Below are 25,334 nucleotides of genomic sequence, written 5' to 3' on the forward strand. Positions count from 1 at the left end.
CAAAGCACTGTTTAATGCCAAGCTTCTTTACTATGGTCAGGAACATGGTTTCCATTAGTAATGGAAAGCATGTGAAGAGTGAATAGGAGCATACTGATATTTAAAATGCGGGAAGCAGTGGGAATACAATTTAATTTCATGATGTCAAATGTTTTTATATCCTGTTGGCTTTCCTGGATTTGATTCTTCAATATACAGCATAAACATAAATGTTGCGATCCATTCTCTGAAATGTTAAGAACATCAATACTGGGGGCAGGGGAAAGACTTCCACAATGGGATGGGCATGTTAGAGCAGCCAAAGATAACAGCAGATTAAAATTGCTTTTGAGGTTTGTGTAGACATTTAACTGGCCTGGATGCAGACTTTTGGTCCCCATGTACCTCAACTTTTATTATTATTTTTTTATGGGAAGCCTATATTTGTTAGAGGAAGAAGAGTAATAAAAGACATACAGAAGGGAAAGGGTATAAGGAGCTGTGAAGAGACGAAAAAAGAATGGGAAATAAGTCTCCTGGTGGAGAGAGGGACAGCAAATAAAGACATTCAACAAATTATCAAGCATCATAAAGTACATAAGATACCACTTTGCCTAGCTTTCATCACCTTTGAAAAAGTGACTCTGTTAAATTGAGCAATATATTTGAAGCCCTACTGTCAGGCCCAAAACCACATGGCGATTCTTCCAAGCTGAGTTCTTCACATCTGTAGGTAAAATCTTGTCAGACAAAAACTCTACTATCTGGATCTTCATCTACACTATTCTCTGTGAACTATTAGGGAGGTGCTTTCTTCACCCTCTTTCACACATAACATCTGGACTGAGTTGCCTCTTATTCCTCTGGAATGCAGCCCCTCCCTCCTGGGGATCTACCTCCTTAACTACATTCCATCACACCTACAGAGACAAGATATGGAGGAATCTTGCAGCAGTGTCTTGAAATCAATATGCAGAAATATCACGGTTAGCCACCACATACAGGAAATAACAAGACTGCCATAGAAGTTTGACAAAATGATCCTGTTTTCACCAGAATTGCTCTCAGCAAGCTTGGAGGAAAGATTCAAATGAGAGAATTAATTGAAAGAGATATTAAAGGTAAATGGTAATGCCTTAAACATTGCCAGTAAGTTGATTTAGATTTACAAAGAGATAGAATTATGTGGTGTGTTGAATCAGTGTTGGACAACAGCCCTCAACTGGATATTAATTGACCTTTAAACATCCAGAAAACGCCCAAAGAAATCCTGAACATATGGTGTAACTCAGTTAACAAGTATTAAATGGAAAAGAGTTGTAGAACTGGAAAGCAACTTGAAGAGGTTTCATCCTCTTAATGTACGGTTTCCTGTTTGAGCAGGAGGTTGTTATCCCACAGTGTACTGATGATGGTGATGAAGATGATGATGGTGGTGGTGGTGGTGGTGATGGTGGTGGTGGTGGTGATGATGATGATGATCTATTAAGAGAAAGAGAAAAAGAGAGTTTACTGGGCAAAAGTGGTTGCCAGATGAATTTCCTTATAAAAAGTGCTCATAGAAAAATCTGTACTTGTAAAAAGACTGATATGGTAGCTGCTGGACGAGAAACTGGGAAGCTCTGGGCAGTGCTGGATTTAGATTTGTAAGGCCCTAAGCTATATAAAGCTTGGAGATCCCTTGTTAAAAAAGTTGCACCAGAAGCTCTCACTAAGATGTATACCAAAATAGGACCTTGGGTCACTACAAAAAACTGAAACCATATATATGTCTCTTAATTGTTCAATAGTAAGATATTTGATGTGAAAAAAATATAAATTATAAATGCATTTACTGTTTATCTTTTGATCTCTCTCATAAATTATAATATAGCATACCCTGACAACAATACTAAAATAGAATAGAATAACAAAGTTGGAAGGGACATTGGAGGTCTTCTAGTCCAACCCCCTGCCCAGGCAGGAAACCCTATATCATTTCAGACAAATGGTTGTCCAATCTCTTCTTAAAAACCTCCAGCATTGGAGCATTCACAACTTCTGGAGGCAGGTTGTTCCACAATTACTCAAATTTATTCAAATGTAACCAAAATTTACCAAAATTACTGAAATGTAATTTTAAAAATAATTTTAGCATACATTAATATATCTATACACACAAAATGCTGACAAAATAAATAATCAGGATCAATTTTATTAATATGTAATAATGAACTTATTAACATGTTTAGCTTATGTTTAAATCCAGCAGTGGCCATGAATCGTAGTTCTCCCTTAGCTAGCTATCCTTGGGGCAGTCACTCTGTCAGTTTAACTCAGGATTCCCCCACCCCTGGTCCATGGACCAATACTGGGCCACGGCATGCCAGCAACTGGTCCACACAAACAAGCAAAGCCGCATCTGTGGGATGCAGGCAGCACACAAAATCATGCACCCTCCAGTCCGCGGAAAAACCTCTCTCCACGGAACCAGTCCCTGGTGCCCCAAAATTTGGGGACCTCTGGTTTAACTCACCTCATAGGTTTATTGTGAATAAAACTGGAGGGAGAATCATGAGTGGTACAAAACAAAGGTGGAATATAAATCTAATTAGTAAATAAAAGGTGAATGGAATACAAAACCTCAGAGGAGTGGGGAGAATTGTGTGTTAAAGGATTTCTGTTTAACTCCTTGACAGATCTATACTTAGGGAGCCTAGTTTTCAATCTGCTACCCATGTTTGTCAAAGCCATCAGACATTTTGTAATTCAAGAGAAAAGACAAGATGGGTCATTGTTTCCTGTTTCAAGTAGAGGAATCTCATTTGAGTTCACAAATGACTCTTATTTCATCTTTTACTTACATTCCATGAACCATGGGATTTTGTCCTCCACTTTGTGTGAGAGTTGTGTTGCACTTAGTTCTGTCCTCCTGATATTTTTCATTACTCTCATCCCCATCATCTACCGCCTGATGGGACCATCAATTTCTGTATAGTAGTAGAGCCACTATTAGGTACTCAGCAAACCCAGCGTGAACAGTTTCGACCTTTGTGGAGACCTTTTTTCTTATATTTTTCCAATATTCTCATTTATGTGGTTGAACTTGTAAAATTCTCAAAATACAAGGGCAAGCTAAATGCAGAAGTGGCCATCAACATACCAACATACAGTAGATTACAGTCTCCTACACCTCACATGTTTAATAGAGCCATTTGGTTGCTTGAAAAGAGTTCTATGGAATTAATTTTAAAGCATGGCACTAAGTTTAGAATTGAAGAAATGTTGCTTTCCCTAGTTTTAGGGATCAGAGTGCAGTGCAGACTGCAGCAAACTGTTTTGCTAAAAAAAAAAAAAAACTACAGCTTTGAACATGCCTTCTTTTCGACTTCAAAGCATTTTACAAACATTCATTATGTTTGCAGACATGAAAATGCATTGGCAGAATAATTAGTATTTATCCTACATGCTGAGATACTGTCTGAGAATGAAAAAGAAAAGATTGTTTAAGCATAAGGCATGCCTCTGTTACAAATGTAGCAATAAAAATTGGAAACAAATTCTGACAGTATCATAGTACCGGAACATATTAAATGTAATATGTACAGACTATTAAGCTTTGCACAAAATATATGCTAATGTTTTAAAAAACCAAATAGTCAAAATGCATTGTTTTTCTCTTGCAGATTTCTACCACCACCCAGTTTTAGAATCCAGGTCCTACCAAAATTGAGGAAGGAATCCATGGTTGATCTATATTTTTCACTGCATGCTTGTAATAGTATGCATGCAAAAACCAGATTTTAAATGCAAATATGCAAATCTAAAACAGCCACAAGAGTTCTCACTTTTTCCCATATTTATAGCATTATAGTGTAGTTTATGGTCTATTAAATCACTATTAAATAGTGTAGGCTCTACTGTGTCATGAGACTTTAAAAGAGCAAGAAACAGCAGGGTACTCTTTATAGGAACTGCATGATATACCATGACTTATGAAGTACTTGTTTGATAAATGCAGTTGACAAAACATAGGTGAGCTTTCATATGTCCTTTAGTTCAGGGGTCCCCAACCCCCGGTCCATGGACCAGTACTGGGCTGTGGCATGCCAGCAACCAATCCGCACAAACAAGCAAAGCCCCATCTGTGGGATGCAGGCAGCACACAAAACCACGCCCCCTACAGTCTGCGGGAAAACCTCTCTCCATGTAACCGGTCCCTGGTGCCCAAAAGGTTGGGGACCTCTGCTTTAGTTGTCATGAAATTTTAAACCACCCTTGGCATATCATAGATTATAGCATTACAATGCCAGTGTAGTTTGAGCTTTATTCCTTAGCATACATCCACCAAGTAGCCCCTGGGTTTTTAAAAATCAAATAATAAATAAAATAAAATGAAAACTTGCATAAGGGAAAACTATTCCAGAATACCTCTCACTCGAGATATCTTGTTCTCTGCTCTGCATCTCTGTTTGGTGGAAAGGTTGTTACTTTCAAGGAAACAGTTGATCTTTTCTACCACAATGAAACCAACTTGGTTAGAATTTAAAGAGAACTTTCTACATGCAGTCCTTACTTCTACAGAGAAGATACATAGGTGGAATCATGGCCCTTCAAGATTGTAAACAACTTTATGCTTATTGAGAAACTTGAAAGGTGGATACATAGAGCATGAATCAATATTCTACTCATGGTTGTTGGTGAGAACAAGTAATGTTATATATATCATTGTTGTACCAATGATGCAATTTGTACATTTTACATCATTTGAGTAATGATGACATATTTTCCATCATCATGGTTTCTAAATGAACATTTGTAAATTTACCCTCATAATTATCTAAGAATTTCAAATTTTGCTTCTCAGATATATATCTTAGGCTCGTGGGGCTTTCCAACCTATTGTTCCTATGACTGTGACAACTGGGGACAAGCAGAAATATACCTCATGTCAATTGCACCCCTGCTAACCTCAGTAACAATATACCTTTGAAAATTTCCTTCATTTTGGGGGAAAGTTCCAGATAGATATTTTGAGCTTAGTGTATAGAATTTTACTATGGAAAACCATTTTCTTCCACAGCACTTAGTAGTACAATTTCACTAATATTGACTGTATTAACAACAACAACAACAACAACAATAATAATAATAATAATAGTTATAAGTCATCTAGTCCAACCCCCTGCCCAGGCAGGAAACCCTATACCATTTCAGACAAATGGCTGTCCAGTCTCTTCTTAAAAACTTCCAGTGTTGGAGCATTCACCGCTTCTAGAGGCAGGTTGTTCCATGGTTAATTGTTCTAGCTGTCAGGAAATTTCTCCTTAGTTCTAGGTTGCTTCTCTCTTTGATTAATTTCCATCCATTGCTTCTTGTCTTGCCTTCAGGTGCTTTGGAGAATAGCTTGACTCCCTCTTCTTTGTGGCAGCCCCTGAGATATTGGAATACTTCTATCACGTCACCACTCATTCTTCTCTTCATTAAACTAGACATACCCAATTCCAGCAGCCGTTCCTTATATGTTTTAGCCTCCAGTCCCCTAATCATCTTTGTTGCTCTTCTCTGTACTCTTTCTAAAGTCTCAACATCTTTTTTACATCATGGTGACCAAAACTGGATGCAGTATTCCAAGTGTGGCCTTACCAAGGCATTGTAAAGTGGTATTAACATTTCACGTGATCTTGATTCTATCCCTCTGTTAATGCAGCCTAGCACCGTTGGCTTTTTTGGCAGCTGCAGCATGCTGCTGGCTCATATTTCAGTGATGGTCCACTAGGACTCTGGGATCCCTCTCACAGTTGCTACTATTGAGCAAGGTACCACCTATACTGTACCTGTACATTTGGTTTTTCTTGCCTAAATGTAGAACCTTACTTTTTTCACCATTGAATTTCATTTTGTTAAATAGTGCCCAATGTTCAAGTCTGTCAAGATCCTTGTATCTTAAGCCTATATTCTGGAATGTTTGCTATTCCTGCCAGCTTGGTGTCGTCTGCAAATTTGATGAATTCCCCATCTATCCCCTCATCCAAATCATTGATGAAGATGTTGAAGAGCCCTGGGGCACCCCACTATACACTTCCCTCCATGTAGATGCAGTTCCATTGAGGACCACACGCTGAGTACGGCCCGTCAGCCAACTATGATGTCAATGCTGCTAACATTGGATGTTCCCGCTCTGACAACTGATGAAAATGCAGCCATTTTCTCTATTCCTTTAATATGCTTTTTCTTACTTTAGAAATTAGGTGCAGCAGAGAGGGAGGGATTGGAATGTAAGCTCAGCTAGCCATAACAATAATGCTGCTGTGGGAATCCAAGGACAACTTGATAATGTTTTGGCAGTCTATGGAGTTAAGGAGAAAGTCCCCACTGTAACCTAATTGGGGAATGTGATTTATGACAGTTTACTTGGAGGTGGGAGTTGTACTTTGTTACTTTGTTTCTGGGAGAAGGGAATTTAGTTTTGGGGTTCAACTATGTAGTGCCAATACTTTGTACCCCAAATAAATGTACTTTAAGGAAGAATTTTGGCTCAAAGTTCTTTTGATGGGTTTCATCTATCAGAACCATGACATGAATCCATCTGGTGGTGATGCTGTCTAACCCACATTTTTCTATCTTTTTTATACCCTACAGACAGACATTCAGGAGCAACTCACCATTTTTGCAAGGTCATGTGTCAATGCAAGTTGATATGGTTAGTATAATATTCTGAATATAATTGAGTAAAGCAGATGTACATTTGGCTTGCCAGACATGTTGAGAGAGATGTGTAGCATATATTTAGATACCTCAAACTGGAATATAAGCAAACAATTGGCACTAAGTGATAGACTATATACAGAAATGGCTTTTCAGCAGTAAGAACTTTTTTAAATATATGCTTTAGCATCTACATTTATGTTGTATGTTCATATCTGCATTGAAGTACAAAATTAGTGCAGCATGGTAGAAGAATGCATCGTGCTTATATGCTACATCACAGAAGCTTGTAGAGAAAGTTCCGGAAGGTTCCAGTCAATTGTCTGATAGACTAGAAAGTGTCCGTTGGTCCAGAGGCCCAAGTTTGTAGAAACTGGAAAGAAATTGATATATCTTTCCAGTAGTCTTCCATTAATGATCATCAGAGCACCTTCCTTACTCTTATGGAACTTTTCAACTGAATCCAGTTATTGTTGAAAAAAATCTGGTGAGTTCAATGCACAATAATAACCCAGTAAATACCAGGATTTTTTTTAATCTTTGGATCCTGCAACAATGCCATGAGGGAGGAAATAGGAAATGAGTGAAGAGAACATACTTCTATTTCATTACTTCAATTACTATTGTTTTAAAATTTAAATTTAGAGGAGAAAAGTTTACAGAAGTCAATCATTGTCAATGGAGATGAAGTGACAGAAGTCTTGATATTATACACTGTGGAAAAAGAATTATCACTGAGATTGGCATTTCTACATTCCTTAGAACTAGGTATTATACATACATATAATTAAACATTTAAAGGAGAATATTTGTAACTCATGATTAGTGCTCTCTGAGCTTGGTGGGTTTTTGCAGATATTTCATTACCAAACTAGGTAGCATCAACAATGCTAATAGTGAGTGGGGTTGCATATTGTATATTCTAGATATACATTTCTATTAATATTTACATTAATATCCTACACCTCGAATATAAAATGTAAGCAAACCCCATTCCCTATTAACATTGATAAAACTACCTAGTTTGGTAATGAAATATATGCAAGAAAACCACCAAGCTCAGAGAATGCCAAGCACTCCACAACTGAAATTTTAACACAAGGAAGTAAACAAATAATAAAAAGTTAGAAAAGAAAAAAAAGAAATCAAAGCAAAAGATGAACAAGAAGGAGGAAAAAAAACAGAAAAGGAAGAAAAAAATATAAAGAAATAGCTTCAGATAAGCATTATACCAATTATAAATCTAAATAACTTTTAATCTCTCTAGAGGCAGAGGTTACATCATATTACTGTTCTTCCTATAATCTGTCTAATCAGCAGTAAATGCAGGTAATGTCTTTTCTCTAATCAAAGAAGTTAATTTATCCATTTCAGCAAATTCTGTCAACTTCACCATTCCAATGGGTAACGTTGGATCTTTTCATTTCCATGCATGCAATAATCTTGCCATTGTAATCAAATACTGAAGTAATTTTCCCTGGTTCTTTTCTAGCTGTTTATGCATTAATCCTGAAAGGAAAAGTTCTAACTTCAATTAAATATTGATCAGGACTAAATATTTTCTGAGTGCCACATTTTAAAAAGAATAAATAGTTCTGCCAGGACAATTTCACTGTGAGCCACCCATGCTGTACAAGCAATAGTTTTTTAAAAGTATTTTCTTCTCTTCTGGTTGATGCTGACATAACGCAACTTTGCCCCATGGATCTTGAATTCTTCCATTAAAAACAAACGACAATCCAGTTTAATGACTTACTATGATGTGTTACTCAAACATTTTATACATTATAGTATACTGCAATGTGTGAGCCCAGTTTGTATCTTCCTTTACCAAACATGGTTATTGCTATTTTGAAGCCTATTTGTCAATTTCATTGGATAAGCAAATCAACAAATAAGTACACAGTGCTCTTTGTTTGAACCCATTTTGAAAAGTTGGGCTCCTACACCTCAGGAAACCTTCAAATCCTGCAAACCTTGATGTCTTGAAACTCACAATACAAATGTGAATTCTAGAGCTGGAGCAACACACATCTGGAGAACACTAGATCGGGGAAAGTTGACACAAAGATGTGTTAAACTATCTTTTAGACCATGTATGAATATTCATTTGAAGAAACAACTCATGTTGACATTTTTTTTTTTTTTTTTTTTTTTTATTAAAAGTTTTATAAATTTTACAAAAAAAAACAAGAACAATACAGAACAAAAAACAACATATACAAAAGAAAAAAAAAATTAAACAATACATATAAAAAAAACCCCCACCCCACACCCCTCCCAAAAACCCTCCCTTCCCCCCCCCTGAGCTTCCCAGAGCAGAATATAGGCTTAAGATAATAATAAAAAAAATAAAAAAAAATAAAAATTAAATTAAAAACTTTATATTTATATATATAAAAAAGATATCTATAATATATATAAAAATAAAACTTATGAAAAAGCTATATAATATTTTTGTATACCCAATCTAAATTGTATAAATTTTATCCATTTGTCCCAGATAGCAAAAAACTTCTCTTGCGTTTGTTGCTTTAAGAAAGCCGAAATCTTTGCCATTTCTGCCAGATAAGCTACTTTAAAAAACCATTCCTGCAATGTAGGCAAAGATTCCTTCTTCCAATATTGTCCAATTAACAGCCTCGCGGCTGTGATCAAGTTTAACATCAATACAACCTCCTTTGTATCACAATCTGTAACAATACCTAACAAAAATAATTGCGGAGTAAATTTTACCCTCCTTCTAAAAATTCTCTGGATATTCCACCATATTTTGATCCAAAATGCTTTTATCTCTCTACATGACCACCAAATATGATAATAGGAAGCCTCCTTATAACCACATCTCCAACATTTAGGTTGCACGTCAGGGTACATGTAAGACATTTTTTGTGGATCAAGGTGCCATCTATAAAACATTTTATAAAAATTCTCCCTTAGATTCTGTGCTTGAGTAAATTTGACATTTCTCACCCAAATAGTTTCCCAGGTGTCCAATGAAACTGGCTCACCAAAGTTCTGCGCCCATCTAATCATACAATCTTTAATTAGTTCCGTTTCTGAGTCCAATTCAACTAAAACCCCATAAATTCTCTTAATGTGGGTTTGTCTTTGATCCTTCAGTTGCTTAATAAGATTTTCATCTTCTCTAAGAAAACCCACCTTACAATCCATCTTCCATCTATCTAGTAGTTGCCTATATTGGAACCAAGAATAAGTAAAATTTTCTTGTGCTAATTCTTCCCGTGATTTTAATTGCCAGTTTTGTCCATCCCATTTAAGTAACTGTCTATAAGACACCATATCCATTTTAACCCCTCTTTTTATTCCTTCTATCGCATGCCAAGGTATAGCCCATAATGGTACTTTAAAATCACTTTTATAATATTTTCTCCAAATCCTAAGTAAAGAAATTCTTAAAATATGAGATTTAAAAGCCCAATCTATTTTTTTATTAAATATTAAATAGGCATGCCACCCATAAAGTAAATCCCATCCCTCTAGATAAAGTATCTCAGAATTTGTCAAATTTACCCAGTCACTAATTAATGTTAAAACCACCGCATCATAATATAATTTCAAATTTGGTACCTTGAGTCCGCCCCTCTCACGGAAGTCTTGCATAATTTTGAACTTAACCCTTGGTTTTTTCCCTGCCCAAATAAATTTATTGAGACCCTTCTGCCACTCATTTAAATTAATCTCATTTTTCAAAATTGGTAACATTTGAAACAAAAAAAGAAACTTGGGTAGAATATTCATTTTTATCACTGCAATTCTTCCCATGAGGGATAATTGCAGCTTTTCCCAATTCTTCAAGTCTTTCTGTACCCCGACCCACAACCTTTCATAATTATTTTTAAATAGTTTTGCATTAGAAACAGACAGCATCACCCCCAAATATTTTACCTTATTAACAATCTCAAAACCCGTCGAGTTAACCAAAATCTGCTTCTCCTGACTCGACAAATTTTTAGGTAAAATTTTAGTCTTATTTACATTAATCTTAAAACCCGAGACCAAACCATAATGGTGAATCAACTGTAATAAGTTTACTACAGAATAATCAGGTTGCGACAAAGTAACAACCAAGTCATCCGCAAAAGCTCTCAACTTATATTCTTTTTTATTAACATATATTCCTTTAATTTCCTGAGACTCTCGAATTTTAATCAATAATATTTCCAATGTTAAAACAAACAACAATGGCGATAAAGGACACCCCTGTCTAGTACCTTTCTCTATTGTGAAAACCTCCGACAAACCTCCATTAACAATAAGTTGTGCTGTTTGTTTTTGATATATTACCTTAAGGGCTTGTAATATGTTTTCACCAAAATTCATTTCTTCCATTACTCTTAGCATAAAATGCCAATTCAGTTGGTCAAATGCTTTTTCAGCATCTAAAAATATGAGCCCTGCAGGAACTTGGTTGTTCTTATCTAAGTATTCTAATAAGTTAATAATTTGTCTAACATTGTTTTTCATATACCTTCCTGTTATAAACCCTGATTGATCTTTATGCACAAGATGATGCACCACCCTCATAAGCCTATTTACCAAAATTTTTACAAATATCTTATAATCCACGTTTAAAAGAGATATAGGCCTATAGTTTTTTGGTAAAGTAAGATCTTGATCCTCCTTTGGAATCAATGATATAAAAGCACTACGCCATGAAGGAGGAATCTCTAAACCCTGTAAGATACCATTAAAAAGATCATTTAATGGTTGAATCATCTCCTCCATTAAAGCTTTATAATAACAGCTGTTAACCCATCCGTACCCGGTGCTTTCCCTAATTTCAATTGTTGAATTGCTGAGGCGATTTCCTCCTTAGTAATTAAACCATTAATTTCATATTTCTGATCCTCAGTCAGTTTAGGAAAACTTGCCTCAGCTAAATATTTATTTATATCTAACAGTTGTACATTAGTAGATTTGTATAGGTTTTGATAATAATCCAAAAAAGATTTTTTAATTAATTCCTTCTGAGAAACTAGTTTACCCTTATAATTTATTTTCTCTATTATTCTCAGTCTCTGTTTCTTTCTTAATTGATAAGCCAACCATCTCCCCGGCTTATTAGCATTACAAAATGTATTTTGTTTCATAAATAATAAATTGGTTGCAGCTTGATCTGCTATCAACATATTAAATTGTGACCTTAATAACTTTACAGATTCTTTAGTACTTTCATCAGAAGGATTTAGAATCAAAGCCCTTTCTTTTAGTTTAATTTCATCTTCAAGTTCTCTACGTTTCTGAATCTGATTTCGCTTATAAAAATTATTCATTTTTATCAAAACACCGCGCATAAATGCTTTACCTGCATCCCATACCATTGACATTGAAGTCCCCTTATACATATTCAAAGCAAAATAGTCCTTTAAACACTCCTTTAGTTTTTGAACATTCTTCTCTTGTCTAAACAAATTTTCATTAACTCTCCAGGATCTTCTTTCCTCTTTCTCTTGAATCAACTCCATCCAAACTGGACTATGATCCGTCAGTGATCTAGGAAAAATCTTTACATTCTTTACTTTATTATACAAATCCGTGGTAATCAAGAAAAAGTCAATTCTTGAAAAAGATTGGTGTCTGTCAGAAAAAAAAGTAAAGTCTCTCTCCTCTTGATTACGTTCCCGCCAATAGTCCCTTAATTCCCAGTCTTCTTTCATATCAAAAAAGGCTTTAGGTAGCCTTGCTTGTTTAAGAAAAGGAGAGGAACCTTTCTTATCCCTTTGTGTATCTAAGACACCATTCCAATCACCCATTAATACCACCGATCTATAATCAAGCAAAGTTATTTTTTGGTGTAACTGTTTATAAAATTGTTCCTGTTGTTGATTTGGAGCATAAAGTCCAACTATAAGTACTTTCTTACCATAAATACCAAGTTCAATCATCACATATCTCCCCTGGGGATCTGATTCTACCAGACAAGCTGGCAGGTTTTGTTTGACATATATAACAACTCCCCCTTTCTTCCCAGGTGCAGGAGATATAAAATGAGATCCCAAACGAGCATTAACTAAATATTTCTGATCTTTAAGTAGAATATGAGTTTCCTGTAAACAAATAACATCATTGGTATGTTGTTTCAAATAATAAAAGATTTTTTTCCGTTTCTGAGGAGAATTCAATCCATTAACATTCCAGGTCAAAAACTTTGCCATCTCCCTTGGCACGCAGCCTGGAGAAGACACCATCAAACTCTGACAGAGCTGCGTGTGTTGCATAACTCTTGGGTCTTGCTCCTCCCACCGGCGGTGATGCACTTCCAGGAGAATTCTCTTTGGGCTCTTTTTTACGTTGCTCTTTCTCTTTACGCTTATAAGCTGCACGAGTCATCCTCTGCTCTTTAGCCTCCGTTTGGCGTTGCTTTGCCACTTCTATCATCCCTGCGGAAACCAAATCTAGTGCCTCAGATTGCTGCTCAGGTTCCTTAGCACTCAAAGATTTCCGACCAGATGAAGTTGAGCCTGCACTCAGGACCGAAGTATAGAAATCTCTAGCTTTGTCAACTGTGTTCAATCTGTAACGTGTCCCAGCATGGCTCAAAACGATACCCATCGGAATTTCCCATCTGAATGGCATCGATCTAGCTTTAAGCTCATTGGTTAAAAAAGCAAAGTCTTTCCTACTTCTTAAAATTTTAGATGGGATTTCCTTTAGAATGATGACATCTTGGGCGGCAATCTGAAATCTTTTGTTGTAAAAAGCTTGTATAATCTCATTCCGCAGGGACTTCTTTGTAAAGTAAATCACCACATCTCTGGGCAAATTCTTCTGCTTAGCAATCCAGGAGTTGAGTCTATAAATTTTTTCTACTTCTCTCTGTAATTCTCCTTTATCCATATCCAAAGCCAGCGCCAGATCACTAAGAACCACCTCCATCAAATCTTGATTCATATCTTCCTTGAGGCCTCTAATCCTCAGAGCATACTCCATTTGTCTGTATTGAAACATCAAAATATCTTCTTGTGAGGAGTCCACCTTCCTTTCCACGTCTTGAATTTTGTCATCTAAAGAGTCAACTTTGTCTTCCACTTCCTCAAGCCTTGCATCGAGCTTAACCACCACAGTAGCCAAACCTGAAACAGCTGCCAGTATATCTTGTCGTAATTCATTATTATTTTCTTGCAATTTAGACTTTATCCCCGTTGTCTCTTCTTTGAGATCAGATTTAATTTCTGATTTAATCTGTGAAACAAATTGAGTCATTTCCTCTCTCATTTGAACTACAATCTCTCCCATTATGCCTCTAACCTCTTGCACTGAAAGTCCAGGTAGAGGAGGGGAGGGTGGTGGCTGAGCCGGTGGTGCATGTTTAGATTGTTGTTGTAGCTGTGCAGTGGAAGTTATAGGAGAAGAAATAACCTTGGGTACTGAGGAAGGCTGCTGCCTCTTTGAAGCCATTTTAAAAAGCACAATTGTCACTTCCCTTTCCCCTCCAGCCAAAAAGGGAGGAGGAAAAAAAGAAAAAAAGAATTTTTAAAAAGAGACAAACTATAATCATTAAAAGTCCAGAATAAATCCCAAGAATAAGTAATAAAAGAGCAAACAATTCAAAAAAAAAAATTCTAAGCCAAAAGCAAAAGCAAAAGCAAAAAACAATCCTTAAAAAGGGAAAGTAAAACAAAAGAGAAAGGGAAAAAAAAACTCCGACACTTTCAAAACGCCATCTTAAGTCCTTTCACTAATATAACAAAGAAAAGGAGGAAAAATAGTAAAAATCAAAAGATAAAAAAATAAACACCTAAAATATAAGAAAAAGTCCTTTAAACTGCTCCGTCCGTTTAAAAATTACTCACCAAAATGCTGTAAACACGGAGATAGAAGCGGCGGTTTCTTTTGCTTCCAAGGAAGCAAAAACAGCTGGGAGGCGGAGATCAGCAAGAGCTCCGAGGGAACACTCCTTTCACCCCCTCTAGAAATAAATCCAGAGGGGGTTCAGGGGTTCTACCTCTACTCTTGCGTTCTCTATCCCTTCCCTTTGCCCGGGAAGGGATTTCCGAGCCGCGGGCCAGCTGATGCGCGCTGCGCTCCGCGGCTCTGACACTTCCCCAGCTGGACGGCTAAAAGCTAGCCGCCATCGCCGTCGCCTCCCACCGGAAGCTCTCATGTTGACATTTTTAAAAATCAGCCCATGGAAATAAACTGACCATCAGTTGCATTGCTTTTATATTTAATTTCAGCTTTGTTTTGCGTTAATTGTAATGACTTTTTATTGATCAGTAGGGAAACAAATCCCCTTTATGGATTAGTGCCTTCTCGTGGCGAAGGGGCTTGCGTAACTCAATGAAGCTATAAGCTATGCCGTGCAGAGCTACCCAAGACGGACAGGTTATAGCAGAGAGTTCTGACAAAATGTGATCCACTGGAGAAGGAAATGGCAAACCACTCCAGTATCTTTGCCATGAAAACCCCATGGACAGTACTAAAAGACAAAAAGATATGACGCTGGAAGATGAGCCCCTCAGGTCGGAAGGTGTCCAATATGCTACTGGGGAAGAGCAGAGGGCTAGTACTAGTAGTGCCAGAAAGAATGAAGCGACTGGGCCAAAGCCGAAAGGACGCTCAGATGTGGATATATCTGGTGGTGAAAGGAAAGTCCGATGCTGTAAAGATTTTTTCTCCATAGGAACCTGGAATGTAAGATCCATGAATCAAGGCAAGCTAGACGTAGTCAAAAAAAAAGAGATGACAAGACTGAACATCGACATCTTAGGAATCAGCGAACTAAAATGGACAGGAATGGGTGAATTTAAGTCAGATGACCATCAGGTATACTACTATGGGCAAGAATCCCTCAGAAGAAATGGAGTAGGCTTCATAGTCAATAAAAGAATAGGAAAAGCAATACTGGGATACAATCCCCAAAATGACAGAATGATCTCAATTCGAATCCAAGGCAAACCATTCAATATCACAATAATCCAAATCTATGCCCCAACCACTGGTGCTGAAGAGGATGAAATTGACCGGTTCTATGAAGCCCTACAGCACCTTATAGAATTAACACCAAAAAATGATGTCCTTATCATCATGGGGGATTGGAATGCTAAGGTAGGAAGCCAAAAGATAACCGGAATAACAGGCAAGTTTGGCCTTGGAGTACAAAATGAAGCAGGGCACAGGCTAATAGAATTTTGTCAAGAGAATACGATGGTCATAACAAACACTCTTTTCCAACAACCCAAGAGACGGCTCTACACATAGACATCACCAGACGGTCAACATAGAAATCAGATTGACTATGTGCTCTGCAGCCAAAGATGGAGAAGCTCTATACAGTCAGTAAAAACAAGACCAGGAGCTGACTGTGGCTCAGATCATGAGCTTCTCGTTGCAAAATTTAGGCTTAAATTGAAAAAAGTAGGGAAAAGCACTAGGCCACTCAGGTATGAACTAAATCATATTCCTGATGAATATACAGTAGAGGTGACAAATAGATTTAAGGAATTAGATCTGATAGACAGAGTGCCTGAAGAACTATGGATGGAAGTTCACAACATTGTACAAGAGGTAGCAACTAAAACCATCCCAAAGAAAAAGAAATGCAAGAAAGCAAAATGGCTGTCTGAGGAAGCTTTGCAAATAGCTGAGGAAAGAAGGGAAGCGAAAGGCAAAGGAGAAAGAGAAAGATACACCCAATTGAATGCAGAATTCCAGAGAGTAGCTAGAAGAGATAAGAATGCCTTCTTAAATGAACAGTGCAAAGAAATAGAAGAAAACAACAGAATAGGGAGGACCAGAGATCTCTTCAAGAAAATTGGAGATATGAAGGGAACGTTTCATGCAAAGATGGGCATGATAAAGGACCAAAATGGCAGAGACCTAACAGAGGCAGAAGAGATTAAGAAGAGATGGCAAAACTACACAGAAGAACTATACAAGAATGAGCTTAACATCCCAGATAACCACAATGAGATGGTCACTGACCTCGAACCAGACATCCTAGAATGTGAAGTGAAATGGGCCTTAGAAAATCTGAGCAACAACAAAGCTAGTGGAGGTGACAGTATTCCAGCTGAGCTATTCAAAATCTTAAAAGACGATGCAGTAAAAGTGCTACACTCAATTTGCCAGCAAATTTGGAAAACTCAACAGTGGCCACAGGATTGGAAAAGGTCAGTTTACATTCCAATTCCAAAGAAAGGCAATGCCAAAGAATGTTCAAACTATCGCACCATTGCACTCATTTCACATGCTAGTAAAGTTATGCTTAAAATCCTACAAGCTAGACTCCAGCAGTATGTGGATCGAGAACTACCAGAAGTACAGGCAGGATTTCGAAGAGGCAGAGGAACTAGAGATCAAATTGCCAACATACGCTGGATCATGGAGAAAGCTAGGGAGTTCCAGAAAAACATCTACTTCTGCTTCATTGACTATGCAAAAGCCTTTGATTGTGTGGATCACAACAAATTGTGGCAAGTTCTTAAAGAGATGGGAGTACCAGACCATCTCATTTGTCTCTTGAGAAACCTATATGCGGGTCAAGAAGCAACAGTGAGAACCGAACACGGAACCACTGATTGGTTCAAAATTGGAAAAGGAGTCCGGCAAGGCTGTATACTGTCGCCCTGCCTATTTAACTTATATGCAGAGCACATCATGAGAAAGGCAGGGCTAGATGAATCAAAAGTTGGAATTAAGATTGCCGGGAGAAATATCAACAACCTAAGATATGCAGATGATACCACTCTAATGGCAGAAAGTGAAGAGGAACTAAAGAGCCTCTTGATGCGGGTGAAGAAGGAGAGTGCAAAAGTTGGCTTGAAACTCAACATTAAGAAAACCAAAATCATGGCATCCGGCCCTCTCAATTCCTGGCAAATAGATGGGGAAGAAATGGAGGTAGTGACAGATTTTATTTTTCTGGGCTCCAAGATCACCTCAGATGGGGACTGCAGCCAAGAAATTAAAAGACGCTTGCTCCTGGGGAGGAAAGCTATGGCAAATCTAGACAGCATTCTAAAAAGCAGAGACATCACCCTGCCAACAAAAGTGCGTATAGTCCAGGCCATGGTTTTCCCAGTTGCAATGTATGGCTGTGAAAGTTGGACCATAAGAAAGGCTGAGCGCAAAAGAATTGAGGCCTTTGAACTATGGTGCTGGAGAAGACTCCTGCGAGTCCCTTGGACTGCAAGGCGTTCAAACCGGTCAGTCCTAGAAGAGATCAACCCCGACTGCTCTTTAGAAGGCCAGATCCTGAAGTTGAAACTCAAGTACTTTGGCCATCTAATGAGAAGGAAGGATTCACTGGAGAAGAGCCTAATGCTGGGAAAGATTGAGGGAAATAGAAGAAGGGGACAACAGAGAATGAGATGGCTGGATGGAGTCACTGAAGCAGTAGAGGACAGGAAGACCTGGAGGAACGTTGTCCATGGGGTTGCGATGAGTCGGACACGTCTTCGCAATTAACAACAACAAGGGAAACAAATGGGATCCAAGCCAAGTTCAAATTTCCACCATACAATTCAGTTCTTAAACAAATCCATATCTCCCATATTGGAGATATATATAGCATATTCACATTGTTCCTTAAGCATAGGATTCCTTTTTTTTAGAAATTTGCCAAAAATTCTATTTTAATATTTTCTGGAGAAGCATGAGAATTTTTTAAGGCAATTATGCAATTTCACACAATATCATGGGGGCAGAAAATATAAGATGAACAATCTTACCTTACAGTGATGATATTAGTTAGATAATGGAATATCTGCAAGCAAAGCACCCAAGCTCAGAGAACACAACTCAATATCTTATAGATATTCTTTTTATAAGATGAGTAAATTAAAATTGCTGCACTCTCATAAACTCTTGGGTAAAAACAAAGTGTTTTTGAAAGTTCTGCTGTGTTATTTTCACATTTTAAACTTTGATTTAACGTTTTTTTAAATTTATTTAATTTTTAATGTTCTTGACTAACATCTAGTAGCGTCAAGATTTCCCTCTTCTTTTAGAAAACAATTGTCATTAGTAAAATATCATTGGCTGATAGTTGTGGTTTAAATTTAAAACTGCCTAAGTTCATATTACCTTTTATTTTAAAGTTCTGTTATAGGCAGTCAGCATTTTGAATAGAATGGTGGAAAAAATCTAATTTTATACATTATTATGGTTCATCGCACAGTCAGCCAGATGTTTAGATTGGATATGGCATTTTTATCCACCTATCAAGTATTTGCCAAGGAACTGGGATAGGCAGATGTTATTGTTTATTAAGGGTATTACCACAGGATATAATGTGCTCTAAGTAAAGCTACCTTTTGCAATTGACTGATGATGAGTTTTTCAATGCCAATGGTGTTCAATGGTGCCCCAGATGTTTTGGGATTGCACTCATGGAACCTATTACTATTGATACTATCTTTGTTTTCTTTTAACACAGTCATTCTATTTCTGTTTTCAATTCTTTATAGATTGTGATTTTCTCCGTTTTTTTCTGTTCTATTCTGCTGTCTGCAGATAGATAGTTCAATATTAATTATTATTATTTACTTATTATCAATTATTCTTATTAATTAAGGTTGGTCGCATAGTCAGCCAGATGTTCAGACTGGATTTCGCATTTTGCCCATCTACTGAGTCTTTCCCAAGGCAGATGTGGACATTATATTATTATGGGTAGAAGCATACAGAGCAATTTTAAAAGAGAGTAAGCAAATTTGTCCTCATATTGAAAACACATATGACACCTCAGATATCTTAATCTGTATACTCTGCTCTTCTTCCCAGGAAGCTTCTTTTACTTTGTTCCTTTGTGTGTCAAACACCTCATGTTTGGGTCAGATTCCTTCATCTTCAATGATCCGTCTGACAGAAAGGCCAAACTCTGCACCACAGAAGCGAAAGCGGTGAGGACCTTTGGGCAGGAAAAGAGATGGAACTTAAAACATCCACCAGCATTTCCACATTTCAAGTACGTTTACTTTCCCTGAAGATTTCTTCAGATATCTCTTCCACTATTTCATGCCTTGGATTGGGCCCAGAGATACTTGGCATGAACAGAAAAACATTTTTTTCTTCTTACATAAGATTACTGGTGTCTCTATCCTGCTACATCCATTAGCCTTTAGGAGCAGCTTTTGGGAGAATGCTGGAGAAGTCCCAGAAAAAAAAAAGTGCTAGGAAATCCATCATACTAGAAAAATTCCCAGCAAAATTCAACCACCTTCTGTGTTAAATTCCTTTTACTATATGGCTGCTATATTCCCACCACAGGGCAGACCCAGTGAAGAATTATGTAACTCTTCTATTTTGACACTGATAGAATGCTCATGAGTACCATGAAATTTTATGACTATAATATTCATAATGCATAAGAAAATTGCAGAATTAAATTGCCCGTCCAGTTTAGCTGTGATTGGCCATTTATATTAAATTAATTCTGTTCGTGTCTGTCTCTAGATGCATGTTTAATATCTGGAAATGATAAAGAATGAATCCAGTCAAGCTAACGAAAAGAAAAATACACCTGAATCCAGCACAATAAATTTAGTTTGTAGAATATTTTAACTGAGTATATAAGAATAGCTTTTTAAATTGTTAACTAAAGTAAACCTCTACTTCTTAACCTCATTCAGTTTAGAGGGGAAGCTTCAAATGGACTAACGAGATGCTTCAGAAACATTTTGAACCTGTATTTTGCTGATGTTTAAGCCTAAGTTCCAATTCTTACTTGGATAAGAGTATTCTGTTTATGAAAACAAATAAAACATTAGTGTCAGTAAACTAAGAGCTATTAATCTAACATCTTTGTGTTCTTTTCCACAAAATTAATAATATTGAGGAGAAAGAGCGCCATATGTTCACATAGTAAAAAGTCAGTATAAGGAAAGGAATCATAGAGGGAGGGAGGGAGGGAGGGAGTGAGGAAGGAAGGAAGGAAGGAAGGAAGGAAGGAAGGAAGGAAGGAAGGAAGGAAGGAAGGAAGGAAGGAAGGAAGGAAGGAAGGAAGGAAGGAAGTTTCCTTCAGAGAGGCAGAGAGAAATCATAGAAGCTTCTTCATAGAAGTTTCTTTGGCAAATTCAACTCCTGTTCAGTTCTCAATCCTTCCTTATATCAGGATAAGAAGAAAATACACTTAGCATACATGTCCAAAACCAGTCTGAGTTCTTTAAATCTGTCCATAAAATAGGCAGCAAGTTCTCCCTGGATATAATGATTTCAAAAGAATCTGCTGCCACACAAACTTAATAAATCTTGCAGCATCATGTTTGCAGATCATTAATCATATTTTCATTTTTATCTCAAGAAAAGCAGTTGAGACATACATCTTTAAGAAATTTAGAGATACAGAGATCATTTCACTGATTTATATCATTCTGTGGAGTTACAATTCATGTTTCGTTTTCATTTGCCCAAATGTCTTTCCATCCTTTAGGAAAACGTTAGACCATTCTAATAATTATGTTTTTATTTCTTCTTAAACACACATATAAAAATTAAATAGGAAATAAATTTAAATTCCAAATGTCATTTAATTCATTACTCAATACTCCAGTGTTACTATAAACGGAAGAGTTTAATGTTTTACATATTTTACTCCAAGACAGTTATTATCCACTATAGAGCCCAACACTCTATCTCTCTGTATAATTCATCTTCACAAAATGCCTTTAAGCTAGACCATAATTATTCCCATTTGATAGATTGGTAATTGAGACTGAAAAATGATGACATGGGCAGCGTTATCAAGTGACTCTGTAATTGAGCTGGGATTTAACCTGACGTCTCTGCTGTCCAATGCATTTATCAACTTGTGCTCACAGCAAGTTTCTCTCTGAATAATAATTTGAGTTGAGTTGAGTTGAGTACAGAAACAGTTATTTATAAAATGAAATCTATTCCATACATTACTGTCTTCGTGATCAAAGCTCAATTAGGAAACTTCAATGTATAATTCATAATTCAACTTATGAAACATACAATATCCACATACATATTTCAGTACTTTTCCATATTATAAGCTGTACAAAATTGGAGGATTCACCTTAAGAAGTGGCTATGTGTCTTCCTACATGGAAAGCAACCCTCTGTTTAAGAAATGGGGATGATTATGGTTCTTCAGATATTGTTGAGATCAAATGTCTAGCATCACTTGCTACTGACAATGTTATTTGGGCATATGAGAACATCTGGGGAATATCAAGTTTCTAACTTCTGCTGTTCTAAACTTCTATAAGTTTCTAACTTCTGCTGTTCTAAATTATGCTCAATTGTAACTTTAAATATGAATAAAAGAGCCATAAGAAAACAGAGTAATGTTGTTCCTTATCAGCAGCAAACATACAGACCACATTTTCTCTTTACAATGACATATATCGTATTTCCATTAAGATTACAGTTTTTATCTTAAAATGCATGTTTTTATTTATTTGTTTGTTTATTAAACTGCCAAACTTCATAAGGATGCATGATAGTGTACAATAAAACAGAAGATATAATAACTCCAAACCATATTAGCCAGCAAAAGGAATTGTGCAATTATTCCAATTTAATAGATTTGAAAGAAAAGTTGAAAAAGCAAAGTAGGACCATAAGCAGAATATGAAGTCTGGACTTTCTATAAATTTCCTTAAATGAGGCAGAGCAATTGTACAATTAAAATGTCTATAATTTGTCTATCTTATTTTTAATAGTCCAACACTCAGGCTGTGATATCTGATTGTAATGCAAGAGAACCATCTGGTCCTAGCCTATATAAATGAGGAGAAACCAGATGATAGAAAAGAGGGGGGGGGGGAAATCCTCATTTTTAATCTCCTGCCAGAAGGTCAAATCATAAAGTACCAAAGAGAAACCACATATTTCCTCCAAAATTTGTGTCATGGAACCAAACTAACCACCAAGAGAGGATGGTTTGCTAAAACCTAACTGAATTCAGTGGCACTGTGCCAGTTTGGCTCCATCTTAAATGATTTGATTACAGAAACAGAAAAAGAAAGAAAGAAAAAACCACTGACTGGGAGGAACTGAATTCGCCTGAGGCCGAAGAAAGGATGTAAATAATGCTGACATTTCAAACACATGCAAAGATTGTCCAAGAGGTTACAAAGGAAAGGGACTGACTACTATAGTAATGTTGTTCTTCCTCTTTTTAAGTTGTGCTCAGAATAACATCATATAAGCCTCAATCAATGTTTAATGTTTTGATTTGTGAGGTCAAATCAAATCAAATATTTTTTATTGAAAGTTTTTACAGTTTTACAATAAAATATTCCCCCCCTCCCACCCCCCCATCACCCTCCCCCCTCCTTCCCAGAGCTGAATACAGGGTTAAAAAAAAACAAAAAGGAAACATACAATTTAAATAAACATCAAGCAATTATAAATACATCCAAGAACAAAGTTTTAAATACTTTAACTCCAATACATAAAGACAAAACAAAAGTTCTAATCATTACCCTTAAACATAGATTATTCAAAAGCTATTCTAATCTCATATTTATTCTGTATAAAATTCACCCATCTTTTCCACACCGAAATATATTTCTCTTGCGATTGGTCTTTCAGATAAGCCGAAATTTTTGCCATTTCAGATAAATAAGAAACTTTAAAAAACCATTCTTCTAAAGTAGGCAAAGAATCCTTCTTCCAATATTGCCCTACCAACAACCTTGCCGCTCTAATTAAATTCAACATTAAAATAATTTCTTTATCATCACAATCAACAATAATACCTAACAAAAACAATTGTGGTGTAAATTTTATCCTTCTGTTAAAAATTTTCTGAATATTCCACCAAATCTTAATCCAAAAAGCCTTTATATTTTTACATGACCACCAAATATGATAGTACGTTGCATCCAAACAACCACATCTCCAACATTTAGGCTGCAAATTTGGATACATACGAGACATGTTGTGTGGATCAATATGCCACCTATAAAACATTTTATAAAAATTTTCTCGTAAATTTTGAGCTTGAGTAAATTTAACATTCCTCACCCAAATTATCTCCCATGTATCTAGTAAAATCGGCTCATCAAAATTTTGAGCCCACTTAACCATACAATCTTTAACTAGTTCTGTTTCTGAGTCCAATTCCACTAAAACACTGTAAACTCTTTTTATATGAGTTCGACTTTGATCTTTAATTTGTTTCATCAGATTCACATCCTCCCTAATAAAACCCACTTTTTGATCTATCCTCCACCTTTCTAATAATTGTCTATACTGAAACCAAGAATAATTAATATTTTCTTGCGCTAATTCATCCATAGATTTTAATTGCCAATTTTTCCCATCCCAATTAAGCAGTTGTTTATAAGAAATGCTGTCCATTTTCACTCCTTTCCTTATTCCTTCTATTGCATGCCCTGGAATTCCCCACAACATTATTCTGGAATCTGATCTATAATATTTCTTCCAAACATGCAGTAAAGAAATTCTTAAAATGTGGGACTTAAAAGCTCTATCCACCTTTTTGTTATATATTAAATAGGCATGCCATCCATATAATAAATCCCATCCCTCAAAAAGAGTATATTTAAATTTATTAAATTAATCCAATCACTATCAAATCAAATATTTTATTACTATATACCGTAATTTCCGGTGTATAAGACGACTTTCTAAAGCCTGAAAATCTTCTCAAAAGTCAGGGGTCGTCTTATACGCAGGAATATACGGGTAGCTGTTCTCTGAATTTAAAACCAATCTGCCCCCTAGTGGCCAGCCCTATTTTTTTTACAGAAATAAGCACTAACAAGACAAAGCTTTCTAGCAGCAAAGGAGCTCCTATTGTGCTCATCTATAAACAGAAATTCAATATTGTACTGTATTTTCTGGCGTATAAAATGACTTTCTAAAGCCTGAAAATCTTCTCAAAAGTTGGGGGTCGTCTTATACGCCCAGTTGTCTTATACGCCGGAATATACTGTATATAAAATGTAGACTAAACTAAAGCTACAGAAAAGGAAGACATATCAGAAAGATGATATTAAAAGCAAACAAAAAACTATACAGAAAACAGAAAAGTACAAGTATAAAATCCTGAACCACAAAATAGCTGAAATCTACATGCTACTAAAACTCTTCTGTTTGCCTGTTTGTAATCTTCAGTTGATCAAACAGTGCATTGTAGGATGACAATTTTTGAATCAACACGCATCAAATGGGCTAAGTTAAAGAATGCATCTAAAATCTGGGCCCTATTAACTCCGATGAAATTGAAATTTGGCAAAGTTATGACCACTGCCATGCAACCATGCTACCATGTTGCCATAGTCAGCCCTGGTCATATGTTTATTATTTCCAATGCTGCCTGCCAGCTTCCCACAAGGAAAGATAATGGGGAAGCCAGCAGAAATCAGAAGTCACTCCTACTCCCAGGGCTTTTTTGCTCTCCTGTGATCATTCTTTTCTCAGTTTAGGTAAGAAAATATCTCTGTACTAATGAGCCAGCAGATCAGGTGTTGTCCAGTTAGCCCTAAATCTACCTGAGGATTCAAAATTTCATCCTTTTGGCTAGGGCAGGGGTAGGCAACCTTGGCTCTTTTATGAGCCGTGGACTTCAACTCCCAGAATTCCTGAGCCAGCATGGTTGGCTCAGGAATTCTGGGAGTTGAAGTTCACGAGTCATAAAAGAGCCAAGGTTGCCTACCCCTGGGCTAGGGATATGAGAGAATGGATTATTCTTATGACTTTTT

At 36.6% G+C, this 25,334-nt stretch overlaps 1 protein-coding gene across 1 annotated transcript in view; it reads left to right on the forward strand.

The window, feature by feature from the left end:
* The first annotated feature begins 6,956 nt into the window (after window positions 1–6,956).
* LOC120300024 overlaps window positions 6,957–25,334 on the forward strand; it is a 50,930-nt gene continuing 32,552 nt past the window's right edge. Inside the window, exons 1-2 of the mRNA XM_039325507.1 lie at window positions 6,957–7,153; window positions 19,417–19,600. Coding sequence (XP_039181441.1) covers window positions 19,458–19,600 — 143 coding nt within the window. The 5' untranslated portion in view covers window positions 6,957–7,153; window positions 19,417–19,457. The remainder of the gene's footprint in view (window positions 7,154–19,416; window positions 19,601–25,334) is intronic.

The sequence above is a fragment of the Crotalus tigris genome, unplaced genomic scaffold, assembly GCF_016545835.1.
Source record: "Crotalus tigris isolate CLP2741 ecotype Arizona unplaced genomic scaffold, ASM1654583v1 scf7180000024337.5909745, whole genome shotgun sequence".
Taxonomy (NCBI): Eukaryota; Metazoa; Chordata; class Lepidosauria; order Squamata; family Viperidae; genus Crotalus; species Crotalus tigris.